The sequence below is a fragment of the Pongo pygmaeus genome, chromosome 10 (assembly GCF_028885625.2).
Source record: "Pongo pygmaeus isolate AG05252 chromosome 10, NHGRI_mPonPyg2-v2.0_pri, whole genome shotgun sequence".
Classification (NCBI taxonomy): Eukaryota; Metazoa; Chordata; class Mammalia; order Primates; family Hominidae; genus Pongo; species Pongo pygmaeus.
Window position 1 is genome coordinate 8,279,595 of NC_072383.2, and position 25,664 is coordinate 8,305,258.

Here is a 25,664-nt window from a genome sequence, read left to right on the forward strand (position 1 = left end):
ACCAGCATGGCCAACATGGTGAAACCTCGTCTCTACTATAAATACAAAAATTAGCCGGGTGTGGTGGCAGGTGCCTGTAATCCCAGCTACTTGGGAGGCTGAGGCAGAAGAATTGCTTGAACCCAAGAGGTGGAGGTTGCGGTGAGCTGAGATCGTGCCAAGCGTGCCACTGCACTCTAGCCTGGGCTACATAGTGAGACTTCATCTCAAAAAAAAAAAAAAGAAAAGATACTATACTTTGGACAGGAGCTGTGTTCCCATCTGGGACTTCCTGGAGAAGATACAGTACAAAATAGTTACAGGTACTCACCAGGTTTTCATCAGAAATGAGGGAGCTCTAATTGTAGGAATTTCTTCAGAATACATTTCCAAAGTAAATGGAAAAGAAAAGGAGTCCAGAAATGCTGATTACTCGTTGTACATTAAATCTTTATAACCGTGTCAAGATTATTCACCTTGATATCCTATACACTAACCCCAGGAGTTTAGGTCTTGTTCCCAGGGTCTTATGGGATGTGCTGGGGTTTCTGGAAGCCTGGCTAATTGCTATTATAGCAAGTCTATAGTCACTCACTAGGAGATTTATTTGCTGCATATTTAGAGATTGTGATATATTCTGAATGTGAAACAAAAGGATTCAGAAATCTCTGAGCCTTGCAAGGACCCATGAGAAAAAAAAGCATTTATTCATATCAAATATATAAGCAAATTAATATATAAGCTGGAAAGGTAGCACTTCAAATCTTATGTCAGACATTCTTCACAACTGAAAGAATTCCTGGTGATTTGTAATTTTTCTGCATATACTTTATAAAAAATCTGTAGTCCAGACCCTCACCTCAACCATTGAACAAATAGTGTCTTGCAAGTCTAAAACACATCTCATTTTCTATTTTTAGACTACATCATTGTATTCGGTTTAGATGAGGCCATGTTGTGATACAAAGAAGCCTGAAATTTCAGACATTTAACACAAACATTTATATACACAGAAAAATGAGAAGGTGGTAGGGAGTTAGGTAATTTTGTTTTAAATGAAAGAGGGACAGAAGGAAAGCTATATAAATGGTTGGAGTGTATAGACAAAGTAGAAAAATATGTGGTCATGAATGAATTAAAATATGGTTATTAATGAATGTTGGGATGCTGGATAAACAAATTAAATATGAGGTGCTTGGATAAACATCTTCATCTTTCAAAACAAGAAGTCATTTTATCATGTCTCCAGAAAAGAGCAGCATAAGCACATGATTTAGAAACATCATGATAATTATCAAAGGAAACATCTAAAATTGTGCAAGGGTTATCTCTGGGAAATGAGAGTGGGAGGAGGGAACTTCTGGGCACAGTGAAGCAGGAGACCTCGTATCTCATTATATACCTTATTAAATTCTTTTAAAACTATGTGCATGTATTACTTTGGCAAAGAAAAGGATTTAAAAAACCCAGAAGATATATTTGGTAATTTTGGCATGAAAGTTGCCTGTCGTCATTTTTAAAATGTGATGGCAAGCCTGGTAGGGTACTCAGTTGCAGAGAGTAGAAGAATTGCTGCTCCATCCTCCACCCTCTTTCTCCTTCCACTTGAAATGCTTTCTTAGAAAGTATTCATTTGGAGCAAGAGGAAAGGAGTAACTAGAATCTTATGAAATTAGAGGTTGTTTGAGGCACAAAGTCTGATGTGGAAGATTTGGAGGCTGGGGAGTAATAGGGAAATTAAGGAGCTTAAGAAGAGGAGTGGAAAATAGGTGCCCAACCGGTAGGCAGTTAGAATAAACAGAACTCCCCAAACCACAGCTTTCATAACATTTCATGAGTCAGTTTTCATGCAATAGATGATTATTTAGTTGTAATAGTGGAAACTGTATGTAATAGTGGAAATTTCTATGTCCTGTAACCAGGGGTGTTCCCAGGGACAGGCATCATTGCATAACACTATGCTCCAGACTCAGTCTCATGGCTTCTTGTCTTCACAGGCATTTTCTTTTTGCACTTTCTTTTCATTTAAAACCATCAACACCACACGACAACAAGCAGTAGAATATATGATCATCTTTCACTCACATAGGAGAAGAAATGGTTTTAAATGGAATCTGGAAGACTTACAATGCTAAGGAAAAATTTAATGATGGAAACATCGACAAATATTTAACATCAACCATTTAAAAACAGAGTAGATTCTCTTATTTCACATAGCTTAGTTTGGGATAGAAATAGAACTAATTTTTACAATGATTCTTACATTTAGCATTAATCAGAAACAAGGGTTTGTTAAGTGCCCTTGCTGGGTCCCAACCCCCAGAGATTCCAATTCAGCAAATCTGGGATGCGGCTTGAGAATTTGCATTTCTAACAAGTTTCTAGGTGATGCTGATGCCAATAGTCTGTGTACCCTTTGAGAACCACTGGATTGATTTTTTGACAGTTTTTGAAGTCCGCTGCTCACCATATCACTTCATCCTCTTAGAAACTGTCACTATGTGATTGCCTAAGAGCCCCTGCTTGTTGGCTGCTCCACGTTTTCACACAGTTGTACTATTTCTTTCTGAAAAGACATTGTTTGAGTTACAGTGGGTAGAATGTGTGAGCTCCTCACTGAAGGCTGCCTCCAGAATGCCCTGAATGGACTGCCTTGCTTTCTTCCTAAAATCTTTCCCCAAGAGGGCATAAAGGAAGGGATTAAAGCAACTATTGGCAGATGCTAGAGCAATGGATACATGATCCCAGGACATCAGAGTTTTCCCCAAGGGACTTTCTGGGTCAATAAGCAATGACAGGACTCCAAAAATGTGGTATGGAGTCCAGCAGACAAGAAAGACAGCCACCACCACCACGGCCACTCGAAAGGTTTTGCTCTGAGACTTGGCGAAGCGGCCCCTTTGCATTCGGAAGACAATGAAGCTGTAACAGGCTATCATGATAACAGACGGCAGCAGGAAACCCACCACTAGCCTAGTGATCGTTATTGCCACAAGGGGTGTTGGCACTTGATTGTCATCTTCGAATTGGCCTAAATTATAATAATCCTGGAAATCCTGTGGTAGCTCAGACTCGTAGAAGGAATTGCTAGAAGCGCTAGGGAACAGCTTTAAATGAGTAGAGAGAAAAGCATCAGAGTTATCCAGTGGGCTAGTTTCTTGATCTTTAATAGGAAACCCACTGGGGATTTTAGGTGAGACCACATCAGCAGGTTTAAATACATTAGAATACAGATTTTGACTTGTTAACCTAGCAGAATCCCTATGGAGTGAATCTGCAGAAGGTCTTTGAAATGTTTGAGGTTGGAACACAGTGGGGACTGTCCAAGGATGATCATTTGTTTGGAAAGAGGAAGGATCTAACCTATCATTCATTTCTCCAGGCAGCTGAACAATGTTTTCAAGAGACCTGTTTTCTAGTGGATCTCCATAAAAGTCTGGATAATCTAATGAGCTGGAGAGACCAAATTTGTAGCCACATCTATTATGGTTGTCTGCAGTGAAGATTTCTCGGTACACAAACACGGGAATGCACATCACAAAAGCCACCACCCAGATACATCCACAGATAGAGCAGGCCGTCCCTACATTGCGATGATTCTGACACCAGATTGGCTTGAATACCACAAGACAGCGATCCAGGCTAATGGCAGTAAGCAGGAAGACACTGGCAAACATGTTGAGGACAATGATGGAGGGGATAAGCTTGCATAGGAACCTGCCGTAGGGCCACTGTCCCTGGAGAGCCAAGTGAGCCAGTGAGAAGGGCAAGGAGAGGCAGCAGAGAAGGTCCGCCAAGGTGAGGTGGAGGAACCAAACTGTGTTCACTGTCCGCTGCATCTTCAGGCCAGCCACCCACAGCACCAGCCCATTGCCTGGCAATCCCAGTAAAAAAGTAAGGCTGAGAATGACCATGGAGAGAATTACTGGGGGCTCATTCCATGGCTGTGAGAGTAGGTCAGTCGAATTGGTCTCAGCAGAGAAAGACGCCATTGCTAAACTTCTGCAAAAGGATGAAAAAAATGTTAAAATGAACAGTATCTTTTTGAAAATGCATACATATTCTTAGGATTCTAATCTTCCCACATAAAGATGTGGGATTGTGAAACCAGAAGGTCCTCACGCTGTTTTAGTTTGCCTTCCTTCACCTCACACTGGACCACACAAAAGCATTCTCTGATAGACAATTGTATTTATTTATTAATTTACTAATTATTTTTCAGACAGAGTCTTCCTCTGTCGCCCAGGCTGGAGTGCAGTGGATTGATTTCAGCTCACTGTAAGCTCCGCCTCCTGGGTTCAAGTGATTCTCCTGCCTCAGCCTCCAGAGTAGCTGGGATTACAGGTGTGCACCACCACGCCTGGCTAATTTTTGTATTTTTAGTAGAGACAGGGTTTTGCCATGTTGGCCAGGCTGGTCTTAAACTCCTGACTTCAGGTGATCTGCCTGCCTTGGCCTCCCAAAGTGCTGGGATTATAGGCATGAACCACCATGCCTATCCTATGATAGACAATTTAAAATCTACTATATTGATTTATGTGTGTATCAAAATCACAGCCTCATCTGGAAGTCCATATTAGTGTAAATTTCTCCTCTTTCTTGTACTTTCAATCTTGGTTTTTCCACTGGCTCCTTTTCTCACCCAGTGGGTTTAAAAATAAACAAATAAGCTAAATAAGTAAACCCACAAAAATATCTAGACTGGAGGTCTCCAACCTGAGGTCATGAAAGGGTTTCAGGAAGTTCCATCACCACCTAAAATGATATGCAAAACTTCAACTTTACATATTCTCATTTGTCTGAGGGCAGAAGCTTCATCCATTCTCCCCACCAGATTTTCAGAGGACTCGCCGCCACAGAAAGAGGTACTCTAGATTCAGCGATGTCTTTTAGATACAACTCCATCTCCTTTTGCTTTCAAATTTTCCAAGAGTTGTTGGCCCTCTGCATTGACTTCCTCACTACCTATCATTTCTTTCTTATTTACTTGTGTTTTATGACCATAACTTGGGAAAACAGCTTTATTATTACAAAAGCAAAAAATATGCATGAAGAAAATTGGAAAATATAGACAAACAAAAAAGAAAATAAAAATATACTAACTAGTCAGTGATTATTATTTTAGCATCTGAATTTATATCCTCTTGACCTTTTTTTACGTGTGTGTGTGCATTTATATATACATATGCGTATCTTTAGTCAGCAGGGGCTATGATAGCTAGAAGCCTTGTAATACGTGGGATAGTGCTTTATTTATTAATAATAATAATTATTATTATTTTTGAGACAGAATCTCCCTCCGTCATTCAGGCTGGAGTGCAGTGATACAATCTCGGCTCACTGCAGCCTCCGCCTCCCAGGTTCAAGCAATTATTGTGCCTCAGCCTCCTGAGTAGCTGGGACTGCAGTTGCCCGCCAACATACCAGCTAATTTTTGTATTTTTAGCAGAGACAGGTTTTGCCATGTTGGCCAGGCTACTGTTGAACTGCTAGGCTCAAGTGATCCTCCCTCCTCTCCCTCCCAAAGTGCTGAGATTACAGGTACGAGCCACCGCGCCTGGCCCTAACAAAAAAATTTTAATTGCCAAATACATGTATCATAACATTTACCATCTTAACCATTTTTAAGTACACAGTTCAGTAGTATTTACCAGTTCACATTGTTGTACAACCAATTTTCAGAACTTTTTCATCTTACAAAACTGAAAATGTACTCATGAAAGAATTCCCCATTTTCTCATTTTCTCAGCCCCTGGCAACCACCATTCTACTTTCAATTTCTATGAACTCGACTGCTTTAGATATCTGATCTAAGTGGAATCACACAGTGTTTGTCTTTTGTGTCTGGTGTATTTCACTTAGCATAATCTTCAAGCTTCCTCTGTGTTGTGGAATGGGTCAGAATTTTCTTTCTTTTTAAGGCTGAATAATATCCATTGTAGGTATATACCTCATTTTGTTTATCCAGTCATTCGACAGAGGACATTTGGATTGCTTTTACCTTTTGACTATTGTGAATTATGCATCTATGAACATGGGTGTAAATACATATTTTTAATAACATTTTTTCTTTTTTCAGTTAGTCTCCACATTACACAATATGTACCATAAGGAATACCTGACCTTTATCTGTTTTGTTTCTGTTTGTAAAGATGGGGCCTTACTATGTTGCTCAGGCTGGTCTCCAACTCCTGGGCTCTAGTGATTCTTCCTCGGCCTCCCGAAGTGCTGACATTACAGGCATGAACCACCATGCCCCCCCTTTTATATGATTATTTTTCAACTGTCCCTAAGACATCTTTTATAGCTGGTTTGTCCACAACATATCTATTTCAGATGGCACTTTCTTCTTAAGTCTCTTAATTTAGCATAATTTCTCTTTTTCAAGGATACTGGTTTGTTTTGAGGCCTACGCCTACTGTTCTGAACACTAACTTCTTCTTTTTTTTTTTTTTGAGATGGAGTTTCGCTCTTGTTGCCCAGGCTGGAGTGCAGTGGCGCGATCTTGGCTCACTGCAACCTCCTCCCGGGTTCAAGCGATTCTCCTGCCTCAGCCTCCCAGTAGCTGGGATTACAGGCATGTGCCACCATGCCCGGCTAATTTTTTTTTTGTATTTTTAGTAGAGACGGGGTTTCTCCATGTTGGCCAGGATGATCTTGATCTCCCGACCTCAGATGATCCACCCTCCTCGGCCTCCCAAAGTGTTGGGATTACAGGCGTGAGCCACCGCGCCCGGCCCTTTTTTTTTTTGAGATGGAGTCTCGCTCTGTCTCCCAGGCTGGAGTGCAATGGTGTGATCTCGGCTCACTACAGCCTCCGCCTCCTGGGTTTAAGCAATTCTCCTGCCTCAGCCTCCCGAGGAGCTGGGATTACAGGTGTGTACCACCACGCCATGCCCGGCTAATTTTTGTATTTTTAGTGGAGACGGGGTTTCACCATGTTGGCCAGGATGATCTTGATCTCCTGACCTCGTGATCCGCCTGCCTTGGCCTCCCAAAGTGCTGGGATTACAGATGTGAGCCACCGGGCCCCGCCGGCCACGAACTTCTTAATTCTTTGTAATGTATCTTCTGCTTCCATAATTCTGCTAAAATTACTCCTAAAAACCAAATCCAAACGTTTGTTTCTCAGCCACTTTCCACAACATGTGTCATTAGATACACTGACTTCTTAACACTCTCTTCTCTTGGCCTCTGTGATATTACCTTCCCCTAATTCTGAACATGCTCGTAAATGTACCCCGCTTTATAGCTTTCCTGAACAATTCACTATTCCAACTTAATGCCATTTTCCATTCCATGGCTTATGCTCTTTACTTCTATCTGGAATTATGCCCTTCACCAAGTCTTCAGCTTCTTGTGTGTGTGTGTGTGTGCATGTTTGAACCTTTTTTTCATATTCTATATGCAATGACGCATTTTATCTTGTACAATAATTATAATGGCTGTCTAATCTATTATTCTGGATTTAAACTTTATGATGGTAAAAAGGAGTCTTATTCATAAATGCTCATTTCACATAATTTAACACAATGCCTTATGAGACATCAAGGTTAAAGATTATGTGGAAAGGCTGGGCGCAGTGGCTCACGCCTGTAATCCCAGCACTTTGGGGGGCCGAGGGGAGCAGATCGCTTGGGGCCAGGAGTTCAAGACCAGCCTGGCCAACATGGCAAAATCCCATCTCTACCAAAAATACAAAAATTAGCTGGGTGTGGTAGCTCACACTTGTAATCCCAGCTACTTGGGAGGCTGAGGCACGAGAATCGCTTAACTGGAGAGGTGGAGGTTGCAGTGAGCTGAGATTGCACCACTGCACTCCAGCCTGCATGACAGAGACTCTGTCTCAAAAAAAAAAAAAAAAAGAAAAAAAATTACTTGAATAGATGGATGCCCATTTTGAGGGCTGACTTTTTTTTTCTTTTGCAATTACATCTAAAATTCTAATTTGTATCCATGTAATCCTTACCCAGGCCTCTTCTTTAATTCCCATGCTGTCCCTTTTAACTTTCTTTTTGTGAAATTCCTAATTTTTACTGGATAAAATAACATTTTACATTTTATAGAGGCTCAAAATATTTTTGTGACTTGAAAGTAGTTCTGCTGAGTCAGCCAAATATTGCCATAGGGCCTCATATGATTAGCAGAAGTTAAAATAGCAAGTCAACAAAATAATAAAAAAGAAGACATGGGCTGGACACAGTGGCTCACACCTGTTATCCCAGCACTTTGGGAAGCTAAGGCAGGCGGATCACCTGAGGTCAGGAGTTTGAGACCAGCCTATCCAACATGGAGAAACTCTGTCTCTACTAAAAATACAAAATTAGCTGGGCATGGTGGCGCATGCCTGTAATCCCAGCTATTCAGGAGGCTGAGGCAGGAGAATCGCTTGAACCTGGGAGGCAGAGGTTGTGGTGAGCCGAGGTCGCGCCACTACACTCCAGCCCGGGCAACGAAAGCGAAACTCCGTCTCGAAAAAAAAAAAAAAAGAAGAAATTATTCTCATTCTCCTTGCTATGGCCTCGTCTACTCAGATATTTAAATACTATCAGGGTACCCCCCTAAAATATTGAGAGAAGAATAGAGTCATAGGATGCTAGGACTGAAAGAAAACTTGGTAATCATCTCTCCTCTCCTCATTTTGTTGTTGTTGTTTGTTTGTTTGTAGAGATAGAGTCTTGCTATGTTGCCCAGGCTGCTCTCAAACTCCTGGACTCAAGCAATCCTCCCATGTTGGCCTCACAGTGTGCTGGGGTTACAGACATGAGCCACTGTGCCCAGCCTACGTTTTCTCTGCTTTTATTTCTCAAGTTTGACAGTGAAACTCAGCAAATAAGATTACAATCATATAATCATTACTAGGGAGGTTCTTGGATTTCAGGTCCGATGATTGTTAGGCAAATGCTGTTTTTACTACCAAAAAAAAAAATCACATAAAAAAAAAGATATATGGTATTGCTAATAAAGGGGAAGCTGCCGAGAACTGCATGAACTGAAGTAGCAGGGACTGCAAACAGCAAAATTTCAATAAAAATAGAGTTATCTGTCCTGAGCTATATGTTAAATATTGTATATTATCTGTTTTGAAATGAAAGTATGTATGAGTCAGGGATTAAAAGTCCTTCAGAACAAGGCTGGGTGTGGTGGCTCACGCCTGTAATCCCAGCACTTTGGGAGGCTGAGGTGGGCAGATCACCTGAGGTCAGGAGTTCGAGACCAACCTGGCCAACATGGTGGAACCCTGTCTCTACTAAAAATGCAAAAAAATTTAACTGAGTGTGGTAGCATGTGCCTGTAATCCCAGCTACTCAGGAGGCTGAGGCAGGAGAATCGCTTGAACCTGGGAGGCGGAGGTTGCAGTGAGCTGAGATCACGCTACTGTACTCCAGCCTGGGCAACAGAGTGAGACTCTATCTCAAAAAAAAAAGAAGTCCTGCAGAACAAGATTACTTTTTACATTTCTTCAAGTTAATTTGGCTAAAAAGTACTACCTTTATGTGTTTAAGATTAGTAGAGTATTAAAAAAATTATTACTAAGTTGACCAGCAGTAATTTAAAGGTAATTAATATCCTGAAACTAAAATTCCACTATGATAGAGAAAGAAAAGTGGACCCCAGAATCAAATTGTAGTAATAGGATAACAGTCACTAGCAATAAGGAATGGGCAAAAGAATAAAAAAAAGAAAGAGGAGATGGAAAGGGAAAAAAAGTGCAATCAATGATTTGAAAAACAAATTAATGGGGACAGCTGGAATCAAAGTCCAGGGTGAAATACATAGCCAATTCAAAGAGAGGAAAGAAATGACATAAAAATTCACTATTAATTCCACTATGAAAATATTAAAAGCAAAGACAAATGGAATGTGGAATATTTAGAAAAAGGAAGTTGGACATAGAGATAAGACAAAAGAATTCAAAGTCGGAGAAGGAATAGGGGAAATAGAAGATAATGACCCTCAAACTCATTACCTATAATGAGCAAAACAGGCTAAGCACAAGTCATCAGGTGGATCTAGGTTTTCTTACCAGAAAACTGAGACAGTGGCTGAAGGCTTCAGCACCTGTATGTCTCCACAAATCCTGTCTGGTCCCCACACTTAGCCCCAGTGAAGTCATGAAGTATGGCAAGAGAATTTGCTGAGCTTTCTCTTCTTCTGTTCTCTCTCTGTTTCCAGCAATAAATTAAGCCTTATGCTCTAGACCACTATCTGACCTCACAGGAAGAGTTTCAAAGTGAGTCATTTCTAAATGGCTTAGAAAGGCAAAGCAGGAAAACAGAAGTAGGAGGTTATAATCCTGAGACATTTTCGGCAGCACACAGAGAATGGTTAGAGAGAGGGTACCTCTGTACATAGGGTTCAACTTTATAGGCTTTGTTTAGAAATGAAAAAAAAAATGACTCTATGAGATGTGAGGGTTGGAGTGGGGAGTGGTTGGGGAGGAATGACCTGAATAAACTCATTTAATTAATCTCAAATAAAACATCTTAAATGCTTGATATATGTGAAAAACGGTGCCATGCCAAAATCAGGATGAATTAAGCTATATTCTAATCTCCAGAGATTCACAATCGAGTGGGAATAGGTACCCATACATATACACACAAAGCTGTAATACAACCTAGCCTATAATAATAGAAGTAACAATAGAAGTAAAATAATAGAACACTCTAGGCAGGGGTATATATAACCCAGGGCAATCTAGGAGAGTCTTAAGATAGAAATAAGATGTGGGCAAGTCCTTAAGTACCTGTAGGAATTCCAGAGACAGAAAAAGGTGAAAAGCTGCTTAGGCTATAAGTGGAGCCTAGTCAAAGGCAGGTAGGTGGGGAGGTAGGTGGGAGAGCTTAGTGGTCACTGGAGAACAGGCTGGAGTCTAGGTGCTGTTTCATCAGGAAGGAGTACAGAAGACTGAAGGTAATTCCTGCTTAATGAATACTACGCTGTAAATAATTCTTATATTATTCTTTTAGATATATGCATATAATCTTTTAGATATATGCATATAAAATAAAGTTTATTTGGGTCAAATGTATTTGAACACTGTTGTCTGTGACAGAGGCTTCAGTCTATATTAATCAACTTGTCCAAACCATAATATGTGCTCCTCTGCTTGTTTGCAGTCAAGTCACCACGGAATATTTTTGAGGCAGAAAGACCAAAAGAAAAATGCCAAGAGTTGAGTAGTACTTATTAGTTTATTTCCACTGTCATCAATCTAATTACAAAAATAGAACATACTTTGTTCTAGAAGAGATAAATTGAAATAATACAGAAGTATAATGGGTAAAAAAAATGAAAGATTTTCTTTTCAATTCCACTGCCTGAAGTAACTATTTTTAATAGGTTAGTGTTCATTCTTCCTGATTTTTTTTTTCTGAATATAGCACACATTTTATTTGTTTGAGACAGGCCTCAGTCTGTTGCCCAGGCTGGAGTGCAGTGGCACCATCTTGGCTCACTGCAACCTCTGCCTCCTAGGTTCAAGCAATTCTCCCACCTCATCCTCCTTAGTAGCTGGGACTACAGGCATGCGCCACCACAACCAGCTAATTTTTGTATTTTTTTGGTAGAGATGGGGTTTTGCTATGTTGGGCAGGTTGGTCTTGAACTCTTGAGCTCAGGTGATCCACCTGCCTCAGCCTCCCAAAGTACTGTGATTACCGGTGTGAGCCACCCCACCCGGCCTAACACACATTTTTTTAAAAGGTAGTTTTGAACATAAATGGGATGGTAATTTATGTGTGATTTTATGTCTTGCTTTTTTACTGAACAATATATCAAAACATATTTCCATGTTAGTACATATAATTCTATTGATTATTTTGGGTTTTCTTTCCTCCAATATTTGGAAATATTGAATAATACAGGTATTCAGAAAGCATATAAAATGTAGGATTACCATATATGTACATATATATCTAATTAAAATATATTTTATAAAAGCAATTAATTCCCCATGGTAAAAATTAAATATGAGATTAAAGTAAAAACTAAAATTTCCTAAACATCTAGCTATCCTTTTTCCACTTTCCAGATGTAGTCTCTCTCATAAATACGCATATTCTACTACGCATATTGTTTTGTTCTATTTTTTCCACTTATCTTTTTATATCAGGACATCTTGGCCCAAATTATACCTTTTTTTTTTTTTTTTTCCTGAGACAGAGTTTTGCTCTTGTCGCCCAGGTTGGAGGGCAATGGTGCGATCTCGGCTCACTGCAACTTCTGCCTCTTGGCTTCAATCGATTCTCCTGCCTCAGCCTCCCAAGTAGCTGGGATTACAGGTGCCCACAACCACGCCTGGCTAATTTTTTGTATTTTTAGCAGAGACGGGGTTTCACCAAGTTGGCCAGGCTGGTCTCGAACTCCTGATCTCAGGTGATCCGCCCACCTCGGCCTCCCAAAGTCCTGGGATTACAGGCGTGAGCCACTGCGTGCGGTCCCAAATTATACTTTTTAAGTTGCTCCATATTATTCCATTTAATCAATTATTTTTCGTTGAATATTGTTTTTATCCAATTTTAAATGATTATAAACAAAACTCAATGAGCACTATTGTATTTACATGTATTTCTGTAGAATAGAGTTTTAGAATTGGAATTGCTAAGTCTAAGAGCACACACTTTTACATTTTGAAAGATACAGAATTTTCCACTAAAGAGACTTCACCAATTGTCACACTAAGTTCAGTACCATAAACATATAGTCTGCTCCTGCTCCTGACACAGTGTGTTGCACTGCAGAAGATGGAGGAGGAATGAGAGATGTATATAACTGTAATACAGTAGGGGCTGCTAGGAGGGCACAATACACCCTGGGAATATGAAACCGTAAGAGACTAATTCTCATGGAAGCAAACCCACGATGATGCGCTGAAGAGGTAGCACTGGGGCCATAAGGATGGGTAGAAATTTGTCAGGCAATAGTACTGTAAAATAATACCTTGTCTGTCTCTCTCTCCTACCATGAATTTCTTGTCTGTCTCCAGTGGCTGCTACCTTGCCTGGTATAACAGGTCTGTGGCACCAATAAGTGAATGAATGTTTGTTTGAAAAGGATGTTGACATCTGAATATAATTCAGATAATTAACTTGAGTTCTTAAAGTTGTTTCTGGCGTGAATTCAATTTTACTAATTTCTCTCTCTCTAAAGATTACACAGCAATGTGGCTGGGCGTGGTGGCTCATGCCTGTAATCCCAGCAGTTTGGGAGGCTGGGGTGGGCGGATCACCTTGAGGTTAGGAGTTCGAAACCAGCCTGGCCAACATGATGAAACCCCGTCTCTACTAAAAATACAAAAATTTAGCTGGACGTTATACAGCAATTTAAACTGGTTCAAGAGCTCCCAGCTGTGTTCCTTGGATTTTTCAGGAAGAAAATTACTAAAAACATGTTGTGAATAGTGCCTCTTGTTTCTGGATGACTTCTCTCTCTTCTTATAAAGTACTGGTTGTTTTGCGGTGTATTATGGAAAGCTCTGAGGAAGTTATGTGATTCACTTCTGTTTTGTTCTATTCTGAATATCTAAATATAAACTTCTAGAAGCAGAGATCAGATGCTTTGAAAAAGAGAAAATCTGAACATATATTGCAAAGGCGGCCATATTAAAACCTTTTACCAGTCACTTGATTAATGCTACACTGTCATTGATGGAGATCCGTATTAAAGCTTGTTTGGCCAAAATAAAAATTTTAGAATCACAGATCTTTAGCTTGTCTTCTCTGAGAGAGTTAAATACATGATAAAGTTACTGTCCTTAAAGACTTCAACAAAAAATGATTAAATCCATTATTAGATAATTTGTAGTAACCTATGCTCTAAATTAAATATAACTAAGTGCCAAAAACCGTGGATGACACAGACAAATGCAATGGCTGGTCAGCAAAGGGTAAGACTGATTGATGGTGGCTAGAATTAGCTGGAAAATTTTTATGGAAGAAAAGATTCATGAGGTGAATAGAGCACTAGACCAGGAATGTGGAGACATGCATTTGACTTTCAGTTTTGTAATAACTACTCGACCTTGGGCTAGATACTTGACCTAGAAATTTGTTGTTGTTTTCTTAGGTGGAAAATTAAAGGTTGGATTAAATGATCTTTCAGGTTTCTTTTACATCTAACAATCTATAATTCTCTCATTTGAGCAGGGAGATTGAAGCTGAGAGGGCATTTCGAGGGAAAAACATGAGCACATATTAAGGGGGAGGTGAGCCTAACACAAATAAATGGCACAGGTACATTGCATTGGTGGGAGTAAAAAGGGTATTCTAAGGACTAAGGGAGGGCAGGTAGAAAGCCTGGGTTTAAGTCTCAACTCTGCCACTTACTAATTGTGTTACTGAAAATAAGTTTCTCACACTGTATGTTCTCGTTTTCTTATCTGCAAAACAGGGACTGTGTCAGATATCACCTATGGATACTCAAGCCGTCCACACCCTTCCTTATTATCTAGTAGAAACCTATGGACTATGTCTCCTCGACCTTCTCTCCAGCTGGGTTCTGAATAGGATCTTCCGGAAGGACATGTTCATGTGTCAATGGAAAGTAAGGAAAAAGGGGAACTATTGCCTTTAATTTCATAACTTGGTTGTGCACAGAGATTGCAAATCTATTTTAAAAGTAAAAGAGGCTGGGCACGGTGGCTCATGCCTGTAATCCCAGCACTTTGGGAGGCCGAGGCGGGCGCATCATGAGGTCAGGAGATAGAGACCATTCTGGCTAACGCAGTAAAACCCCGTCTCTACTAAAAATACATAAAGAAATTCACCAGGCGTGGTGGCGGGCGCCTGTAGTCCCAGCTACTCTGGAGGCTAAGGCAGGAGAATGGCGTGAACCCGGCAGGCGGAGCTTGCAGTGAGCCGAGATCGCGCCACTGCACCCCAGCCTGGGTGACAGACTGAGACTCCGTCTCAAAAAAATAAAATAAAATAAAATAAAAAAGTAAAAGAAAGCGGTCACTCATGCCTGTAACCCCAGCACTTTGGGAGGCCAAGGCAGGCAGACTGCCTGAGCCCAGAGTTCAAGACCAGCCTGGGTAATATGGCAAAACCCCCCTCTACTAAAAATACAAAAAATCAGCTGGGCATGGTGGTGCACACCTGTAGACCCAGCTACTTGGGAGGCTGAGGCGGGAGGATGGCTTGAGCCTGGGAGGTTGAGGCTGCAGGGAGCTATGATAGTGCCACTGCACTCCAGCTGAGGCAACAAAGAACCTGTCTCAAAAAATAAAAATAAAAATAAATAAACAAGTAAAAGAACAAACACTATAAAATAGAATAAACATTAAAATTGTTAAAGGAAAAGCAATATGGGAGGAAGGGATATCATTTAGCACCTGATTTCTGCAATGGAGGGGGCAGGTGTGGCAGCAGTTGCTGCTGGCTACTGGAGGCTCCAGCAGGATTACTAGTTCCAGCAGCAGCAGCAGCAGCAGCAGCAGCAGCAGCAGGCCTGTGAGTTTAGATTCTTGTTAAGTGGCAGCAAGAACTCCCATCCTTAAAAGCAAGTGCATGCTTGCCTATTCTAGGTAACATCCTTCTCCATTTTTTCTCTTCCAATTGTAGGAAAGCATCCTCCTGCAGTAATTGATACACAGCTAATATCATCTTCTCACTTTTTATTCCTCTATTTCTTTTGACACTTCTGTATCCAAGTCTTGTTTTTCTTTTTCTTTTCTTTTCTTTTTTTTTTTTTTTGAGACAGAGTCTTGCTCTGTTGCCCAGGCTGGAGTGCAGTGGCTTGATTGTAGCTCACTGCAGCCTTGAACTCCTGGGCTCAAGCGATCCTCCTGCCTCAGCCTCCCGAGTGGCTGGGACTACAGGCACGCACCACCACATCCAGCTATTTTTAAAAGTTGTTTTGCAGAGATGGGGTCTTACTATGTCGCCCAGACTGGTCTTGAACTCCTGGCCTCAACTCCCAAAATGCTATGATTACAGGCGTGAACCACCATGCCTGGCCCAAGTCCTTGTCTTATATATCTCTTTTGAAGTACCTACAATGGTTTTAGATCTCCTGGCTGGAAAATGACTAATTCAGGGAATATTCTCTACCTACTCTATAGTATTGTCAGGAGTAGATTAACAGACACACAAAGCTCTGAAAACAGTGCCAGCATATAAGGAGCTTAACAAACATTAGCCATTATTATGTCAAAAAACTAATGTGAATTACAGTTGCTTATTAGATCAAAATTATTTTCCATCTTAGACAAGTGGCAAATAATTTACAAAATGTTACCTTCCCAGTGTGAAATCATACCCTTTTTGTCAAGTCAAATTCTAACCTATGGCCCTCAAAGATGTAGATTAGATGTACTCTTTCCCCCCAGAGTAAACTGCCTAATTATCCACATAGTTATGGTAAAGCCAAGTAGGAACACAAATTGAAGAACAAAGTTGCCCAGAAATTAAAATAATTCAGTTAAAAAGTAAATAAAATAAAAAACTGTTAACTCTACCATAATAACAAATATCTATGCCTGGATCTTGAAAGAAATCAGCCAAATTTGGCATGATAACTCAGACAAATCTTAGTGATTTAAAGAAAATCTAACAAACTTTGCTTATTCTATCGATTTATTGGTTTTTGACTTTCTATTATAGAGTGTATCTAGAATAGCCAGGTAGGAGAGGCTGAAGTGGAAGTAAACTGAATGTAGGTACATGTTTCATTAACACCCTTTGTGACTTTAGTTCTATAAAGGCAAAAGTGAACAAGGAGATAAGGGAGGAGACCACCCCTCATATTGTCTTATGCCCAATTTCTGCCTCCAAAGAAAGAAGAAGTAAAAACTAAAAGGCAGAAATGGAATCCACAAGCAGACAGCCTGGCACCACACCCTGGGCCTGGTAGTTAAAGATCGACCACTGACCTAATTGGTTATGTTATCTATAGATTACGGACATTGTATAGAAAAGCACTGTGAAAATCCCTGTCCTGTTCTGTTCAGATCTAATGACAGTGCATGCAGCCCCCAGACATGTACCCCCTGCTTGCTCAATAGATCACGACCCTCTCAGGCAGACCCCCTTAGAGTTGTGAGCCCTTAAAAAGGACAGGAATTGCTCACTCAGGGAGCTCGGTTGTTGGAGACATGAGTCTTGCCGAAGCTCCCAGCCGAGTAAAGCCCTTCCTTTTTTAACTTGGCGTCTGAGGGGTTTTGTCTGCGGCTTGTCCTGCTACAGAGACAAGTCTTCTGTGTATGTCCAACTGATCTAATGAGAAGTCATAGAAGCTTTTTTTTTTGGAGGGGAGACAGAATAGAGGACTACTGAGGGATAGATGGCTCTCATCAATGTAGGTCAAAATATATTTTTGATACAAAAATTAGCCGGGCATGGTGGCGCAAGCCTGTAGTTCCAGCTACTAGGGAGGCTGAGGCAGGAGGATTGTTTGAACTTGGGAGGCAGAGGTTGCACTGAGCTGAGATCGCGCCACTGCACTCCAGCCTGGATGACACAGGAGACTCCGTCTCAAAAAAAAAAAAAAAAAAAAGAAGAAAATGTGTTCTCCATTTCTTTTCTCCTTTGCTCTTTCTTCTCCATCTCATTCCCACTAAAATGCAGGCAAAAGAAGGTGAAGACACATAAACGTTTCAGATAAAATGCTCCTTCTAAATCTCTTCAAATCATACTACACTGGGCAGATTTGTTAGCCATTAGGAGAAAAGGTTTTTTTTTTTTTTTTTTTTTTTTTTTTTTTGAGATGGAGTCTCGCTCTGTTGCCAGACTGGAGTGCAGTGGCATGATCTTGGCTCACTGCAATCTCTGCCTCCTGGGTTCAAGCGATTCCCCTGCCTCAGCCTCCCGAGTAGCTGGGACTACAGGCGTGCACCACCACTCCTGGCTAATTTTTAGTATTTTAGTAGAGACAGGGTTTCACCGTGTTGGCCAGGATGGTGTCGATCTCCTGACCCTGTGATCCACCCGCCTCGGCCTCCCAAAGTGCTGGGATTACAGGCGTGAGCCACCGTGCCTAGCGAGAAAAGGTTTCAAAATGGCAATTATATTTTAGTTGTTATGTTCTGTTGTATATCTTCTGAAGTGCCAAAATATCAATTGTATCATTGTTTATATTTCCCTGAACAAACATAATACTTATTTCAAATGCTAGTTAGTATTAGTAATAACGTACACAGGATGGTTTATTAACTAGGCTCTGTGCTAAGCACTTCATTGGTTGTATGCTGTTTAACTCACACAGCAACCCAATGATGATAGGCAACTCATTGTCAAACAGGACACTGACATGCAAAGTAGCTATTTACCTAAGTTCACACCACTATGTAAATGGCAGAGCTAGAACCAAAGAGCTGGCCTCCAGAGCTTCTGCTGTTAGCTGGAATGTTTCCCTAAATGCGAATACTCTCATTATTTTAGGCAGTCATATTTCATAAAGTCATGGGGAACACATCAAATGATCAATACTTTTTTTTTTGAGACTGAGTCTCCCTCTGTCTCCCAGGCTGGAGTGCAGTGGCGCAGTCTCGGCTCACTGCAATCTCCACCGCCCAAGTTCAAGCGGTTTTCCTGCCTCAGCCTCCTGAGTAGCTGAGATTACAGGCATCTGCCACCATGTCCGACCGATCAATACATAATCTTGTTTTATGTGTGTTTCTGTTTAAAGATGGCTTATTTATTTATTAATTATTTTTGAGACGGAGTCCTCCTCTTTTCGCCCAGGCTGGAGTGCAGTGGCGCGATCTCGGCTTACGGGAAACTCCACCTCCTGGGTTCAAGCGATTCTCCTGCCTCAGCCTCCCAAATAGCTGGGATTACAGGCGCCCGCCGGCACACCCAGCTAATTTTTGTATTTTTAGTGGAGACTCTGTTGGCCAGGCTGGTCTCAAACTCCTGACCTCAGGTGATCCACCCGCCTCGGCCTCTCGAAGTGCTGGGATTACAGGCGTGAGCCACCACGCTTGGCCAATGGCTTATTTCATATACTTTGCTGATTTATTAGCATTGACCTTTATAACGAAAGCTGTATAACTCATCCCTGAATGTAGTGTAGCTAACACGCATGTTTCCTCTGTAAGGTATATCAAAGCCTTCTTATGTTTAGGAATACTAGACAGTATTTCAGCACTGCGCTTGGTGGCCATTTTAAATGATAAAATCATTTAAAAACAACAAAAAACCAAAAATTCAAAAAATGTGGCACTAAATAGACTGGGAAAAGGATACTTGTTTATAGTATGAAAGCTAAAACAAGAAGGCAGTATCACCTTGTTTGACAGCAGGATAAATTCTAGCAAGTACCTGATTTGCAAATATGTGATCCATAAATAACAAGTATCTACTGTAATCGCTGTAACTATTGTATATTCTGTCCATTTTATAGATGAAGAGGTTGAGGAGAGAAGGAAAACATTATTTACACAGAATTGCATATTGGTTAACGACCTGGGTTTAGAGATAATTAGATATATGTCTGCCACTTATGGCTGTGGACAAATTATTTAATCACAATGTATCAGTTTCTTCATCTGTAGAGTGGGCACCATCATAATAGTACCTATGTCATACGATTAGTGATATAATGCATATAAGCATGTAGAACAGTACTCAGTACTTGATAAATGTTAGTTATTACTATCATTTAACCATAGGCATAGCAATGCTAGTAATACATACAAACATTTAACTATAAGTTATAGTCAGCTGTTGCTTTGGTACCAGGAATTTCGGGTTCTGTTCCTGACACTTAAATATTAGATGAGCAAGTCACTGACCTTTCTGTAACTCAGCATACTTTTTATGAAAATGGGAATAACATTACCTACTCTACAAGATTGTTGTGAGAAATAAATGAGATAGTATGCATGAAAGCATTTTGTAATCTTAAAGATCTTATATAAATATTAGGTAATATGATCGTCATTATTATTATACAGAATGTTTATTGTTAAAATCGGTATCTGAGAACTTAGTTGTTCACCATAATTTATTGTGTGTTATATCATATATTTGGAAGAATGCATATAATTAATAGATACATTCTGAATAATAAAATTACCATCCATGAGCTTACCATTCAGCATCAGAAATAGAATGCTACCATTTTCTCTCAAGCACCCTCTGCAAACCACCCTGATCTACGTCCTGCACCTCCTTACCAAGTAATCACAACTGGAAATTTTGTATTTATCATTTTCTTTTTTTTTTGAGAGGGAGTTTCGCTCTTGTGTGCAGGCTGGAGTGCAATGATATTTGTTAATGGTATTTGTGCAATGGCACGATATTTATTAATGGTATTTGTGCAATATTTCTTAACGATATTTGTGCAATGGCACGATATTTATTAATGGTATTTGTGCAATATTTCTTAATGGTATTTGTGCAATGGCATGATCTTGGCTTACGGCAACCACTGCCTCCTGAGTTCAAGCGATTCTCCTACCTCAGCCTCTGGAGTAGCTGGGATTACAGGCGCTTGCCACCACGCCCAGCCTGTATTTATCGTTTCCTTAAATTTCATAAAATGTTTACACAATCTTAGATTTGCCTTTTTTTGAAGATTGTATAAATGGGACAATTTTATTTTTAAATTTATCTTCCCCGCTTAATATTTTATTTTTGTCATCTATCCATGTTGATGCACACAGCAAGTAGTTCATTTGTGTTCACTACTTATACTATCCCATTGTTTGTTCTAATGATGAACATTTATTTCCAATGTCTTGCTATTATGAATAGTAAATAGCACTGCAGTGAAATTCTTGCGCATTTTTCCTACTGTGTATTTGCAGGAGTTGCTCTACCTAAGTAGGGAATTCAGGGGGGTAATGAGGTATGAGCATATTCCATTTTACCAGGTAGGGGGATGATGGAGTTGGGGGAAAAAGCAGATATCTTTAGTTTTAGGGACTAGTCCTTCTCCTAATTACACCCAGCACCTGCTGGATGCCTCCCATCCTCATTAAGCAGCGGGGATTCACAAAGGGTGAGTCATTGCTGTAAATCTCCCCGGGGCCAAGCTTTATTCATGTTCTGAAGCTACTATATAGCTTGGACATGCAGGAGGAGAGGACATTTCCCTTAAATCATCAGGAAACAGAATTCTAACTTAAAGTGTCCCAAGTGAGACATATCCTTTGCTTTTCAGGCTGTAGAACCTGATGTGTTTTCTTCATGAATAGCATTAATACTAAAGTAGCTTTGATCCTAAGTTCTGTAGTTATAGGACTCTCAATCTTTTTTATTTTTTTCTCTCTCTAGGTTTCTAGATTATTGTCATTTAAACTACAAATATTGATTGAACACCTACCATGTGCCAGGCACTGTTCTAGGTGTTGGGGATACAGCAGTAAATAAATCAAAGTTAGAATTCATCACCCCTCAGATTTGAAGATTGTCAAATTTACAAGCAAAGCCAGTTTAACCTGACACAGCAGCTACAGCACAGCACTGCAGAGCAAGGAGCAGGTATGGCTAGATTTAGGTCAATGGCTGACTTTAACTGCTATTTGATTAAAATATGAGATCATGGTAAGACCAACACAGTGTTTTCAACTTTAAAAAATGTTCGTTTTTTGAATTGTTGAAATTGGTGGAGGCCTTACCCATCTCATGGTGGAAAGAGTGTTGGTTTGTAAATCATGAGATATGAAGTTCTAATCCTGACTGCATCACCAACTATGTCTTTAGATGAGATCTGAACTAAAAGGTTACTAAGGTCCACTCTAGCTAAACAAATCCTGTAAACTATGATTCGAATCTCATTACAATTTTTATTACCAGTGCATGTGTAGCAACTTCAGGATTTAGGAAAATTATGCTTTAACAAATACCATTGATAGCAGTACCCTGAGCAAAGATAAGTCAGAATTTAACCTGTGATAAATACCTTTTTGTGTGTACATAAAGAAGAGCTGGGAAATATGTTACTGGTAGGGATAAGTTAAGAAAACCGTAAGTTATTTTCATGTTTAAATTACATCTAAAAGTGATCAAAATTTGAGATGGGTAAGGCCTCCATGAATTTCAACAATTCGTTTAAAAAAACAAGGTTTTGTTAAACTTAGTTAAATCATATACTTACAAAGCCACATACAAGAACACTAGCTTGACTTTTAGCACAGTCTACTCTCAGCCCAGAACCTGTGAGCAGTGTAGCTACTACCCCCTGGTGGTGGGCAAAGATAAGTTCAAGACAAGACATTTTTAATTTTTTTTTTTTGATATGGAGTCTCATTCAGTAGCCCAGGCTGGAGTGCAGTGGCGTGATCTTGGCTCACTGCAACCTCCGTCTCCTGGGTTCAAGCGATTCTTCTGCCTCAGCCTCCCAAGTAGCTGGGATTACAGGCATGCACCACTATGCCCAGTTAGTTTTTGTATTTTCAGTAGAGACAGGGTTTCAACATGTTAGCCAGGCTGGTCTTGAACTCCTGACCTCAAGTGATCTGCCTGCCTTGGCCTCCCAAGGTGCTGAGGTTACAGGCATGAGCCACTGTGCCGGCCCAAGACATTTTTAATTATTTTGATTGGGAAAGAACAAATCTTCCCTGTTAAGGCAGGCTGAAATGATCATTCATTTAGGAAATAAACATACAGAGTTCTTACTATAGTCTGAAAACTGTGCTAGATACTGGGAAAACACAAACCTGTTTCTTTCCCTTGGAAAACAGATATGCCAACAAGCAGTTGAATGCAATGTGGTAAGAACTAAAACAGGTGTAAAAATGTTGTGGGAGCACAGAGGAGGCAGTTACCAGTTCTATTTAGAGAAGTTGAGGAAAACTTCTCAGATAAATTGATATTTAGATTAGATCTAAAGGCATCTTACCAAGGAATGAACGGGAAGGGCATTTCAGTCTGCAAACATGTTCAGCATGAATAAAAATGGCATGTATGGAAAATTATGGCAATGTGATCAGTTAAGCTAGAGAGGACATCGTGGGTGAGAGGGAGGAAGACTATTTTTTTCTGTTGTCTGTTGAGATGAAGCAAGAGATAGGAAATTTAAATTTATATAAAGAAAAAACATGGTTAAGTGAGGGTTTTTTTTTTTTTTTTTCAGGTGAAAGGACTTGAATATACTTACATGGTGAGGGAAACGGGTGAATGGAAAATGAGTTTTAAGATACAGGAAAGAAAGGAGATAACTGATTAAGCCAGGTCCCTGAGGAGAATCCAGGACACACACAAGTGGATAGGAGAAAGAATAGATGAAGATGCAGATAGGACTATGAATAGGGTGTCATTAAGTTGAGAGAGTTCACACAAACTTTATTTTCTTAGGGAAGTAGTAAGATGTTTTACCTGTCAAGAAAGAAAAGGAGAAGACTTAGAGTTGAAGGCCTGAAAGGGCAGCAAAATTTGGAACAACCATTAAAGGGAATGAAAATAAAAACTAGCAATGGCAAATCTGGGTGTTAAGGGCAAAGCTGAGACTCAAACCCATAAACTTTTAGGGACACCAATCTTTATACTTGTGTGATTTGCTTTTGGAGATCAATGATGGAGGGAGATCGTTGGAATATATATGACTGGAGTCTTTTGGGTTGGCTGTGATGGAAAGACAAAGAGGAAAGGAAACTTAAGGATGCTGGCAAGAGAACTGTTGAAACAAGGAAAGGGGAGGAATAAAGAGAAGGCTAACAATGTGCAGAACATGAAGAAAAACAGGTGAGGTAGAAAAGAGAGGTAAAGATGGTTAGATTTATGTCAGGAGATTGTATGGCTAGGAAGAGTTAACTACATGGGCTTTGAAATCTCTAAAAGATTTGGGAGAAGAGGAAGAGTATAAACTAGTAAGAAGGTGAACCAGAAGCCAGAATCCTCCAAAAGTGATTGCCAGTGATAACACAGAACAGAGGGAAAAAAAAGAGGTACAATGTGGTGCAGTTATACGACCTAGGCTTCAGATGAGATTACAGGGTCAGAAATATGGAACAACAAGTAATAAACCACTTTTCTGTCTTTATTTTCCTTTTAACATGTATTCAGTGACGATAATAGCTATATAAATCTTAAACAACAGAGAAATATATGGAGGAGAAAATAAGTTTCTTTCCCCCACTTAGCCCTATATCCTTTGAAAGCCTTCTCAATGCATTTACATGCATGCATATATAATTTTGGGGTGTTTCGACAAAAGTTGATAATGCTGTATGTTTTCTGCAGTTGGCTTTAAAAAATCTTGGATCTCTTTCAATGGCTAACCCTTTAGTTCAAAACATCTCATAGTAATAGATATACAATTAACCATTTCCCATTGATAGATGGTTATTTTGTTTCCATTTTTTTCACTACTACAAACAATGCTGTAGTATTATTGTACATACTTTTTTGTGCATATAAGGATTTCTCTACAATACTTACTAGTGAAACTGCTAAATTGAAGATTATGTCCAATTAATATTTTGATAAATTCTGTTAATTTCCCTTTTAAAAATGCTGTGCCAATTTACATTCCTGCCAACAGTGTATGAGATTAGACTATTCCTCACGTCCTCGCCAGGGATAAATATTGTAATTCTTTTTGAAATTTAAGATATCACTTTCCAAGGTGGAGTAGACAAATTAGAGACAGGTTTGCTTTTTTTTTTTTTTCCTCATTAAACTTTTTTAATGGGTCTCAAAATTCTGTGACAAATTTTTGGTCAAGTTGTTTCCATTAAAAAGTACTGATTTTAAAAACTAATAACTTAAAACTGCCACACGCAAAAAAGAAAACCAGTGGTCCACAAAACATTCTCCTTTCCTTCTGAAGGTTTTACGATGCATTGTTAGCATTAACCAGTCTTTTACTACTGAACTTAAATGGCCAATTGAAACAAACAGTTCTGAAACCATTCTTCCACCACTGATTAAGAGTGGGGTGGCAGGTATTAGGGATGATATTCATTTACCCTTCTGAGCTTTCTGGGCAGACTTGGTGACCTTGCCAGCTCCAGCAGCGGTGAAGACTGCTGCTGTTGTAATGAGGCAGGCTTGAGTTTCTATCTCAGTTTTGCCACTTGCTATCTGTACTGTCACGGTGTTGTGGTTAAGTTTACCTTTGGGGCGCAGAAAGAGCATATTTATGGTGAGAGTTCGGTAGCATTTATCATTATAACAGAACTGGGAGCTAATAGCGGCCATTAGATAGTTCATTATGCTTCCGATTTTATCAGGAATTGGGTTGATCCCATTTATAGTCTATTTAACAGGATGAAATTTTCCAAAAAGATAATCGGAATACACGCCGAAAGCATGGCAAAACATTTTAACAGGTGTCGTCCTGAAAAATCAGAGATAAAGAGTGTAAGGCACTAAATCAAGTTGGGTGTTTTCAGCGTTTAGACTCTGGAGAGTTGAAATCCACGGTGTCTATGACCAGATCATACACCATTCTCTGTAGGTACCTCGTCTGGGATTACCTGGTGGAGGTTGCCTCTTTTCTGCCAGGAGACTACAGTTAGGAAGTGACTCCTGGAAGAAAATCCTTCAGGATTCAGGACGGTCCTCGTCCTCGTAGGACACTCCAGGCACCTGCCTAGAGTAAGATGGCGCTTTTCCTAAGCACCTCTCCGGGAGAGAGATTTCCATAACGAGGGTCACGCACTTGGAGGCCATCTTTGCCATTACCCAAGATGGTGAGCCGCGCAGCCTCACCGTTTCCAGGTTTCAATATGGCTCCCCGCGTCACCGAAAAGGTTAATCTCAGAAACTAACTTGAACTCGCGCGGAAGTGAC

The 25,664-nt window shown here is 40.1% G+C and overlaps 1 protein-coding gene across 3 annotated transcripts; it reads right to left on the reverse strand.

The window, feature by feature from the left end:
• Positions 1-2,102: 2,102 nt before the first annotated feature.
• Positions 2,103-25,661, reverse strand: C3AR1 (complement C3a receptor 1). 3 transcript variants are annotated; one of them, XM_054442776.2, is made up of 2 exons: positions 25,349-25,661; positions 2,103-3,981 (listed from the first exon to the last, which is right to left on the reverse strand). In XM_054442776.2, exon 2 carries the CDS (start codon positions 3,969-3,971, stop codon positions 2,523-2,525), a length of 1,449 nt encoding a protein of 482 aa, XP_054298751.1. In that variant the 5' UTR covers positions 3,972-3,981; positions 25,349-25,661; the 3' UTR covers positions 2,103-2,522. The 3 variants fall into 3 exon arrangements, with proteins under 3 accessions (XP_054298751.1, XP_054298750.1, XP_063528458.1); XM_054442775.2 differs by lacking the exon at positions 25,349-25,661 and adding an exon at positions 10,007-10,173; XM_063672388.1 differs by lacking the exon at positions 25,349-25,661 and adding an exon at positions 6,917-7,233.
• Positions 25,662-25,664: the final 3 nt, after the last annotated feature.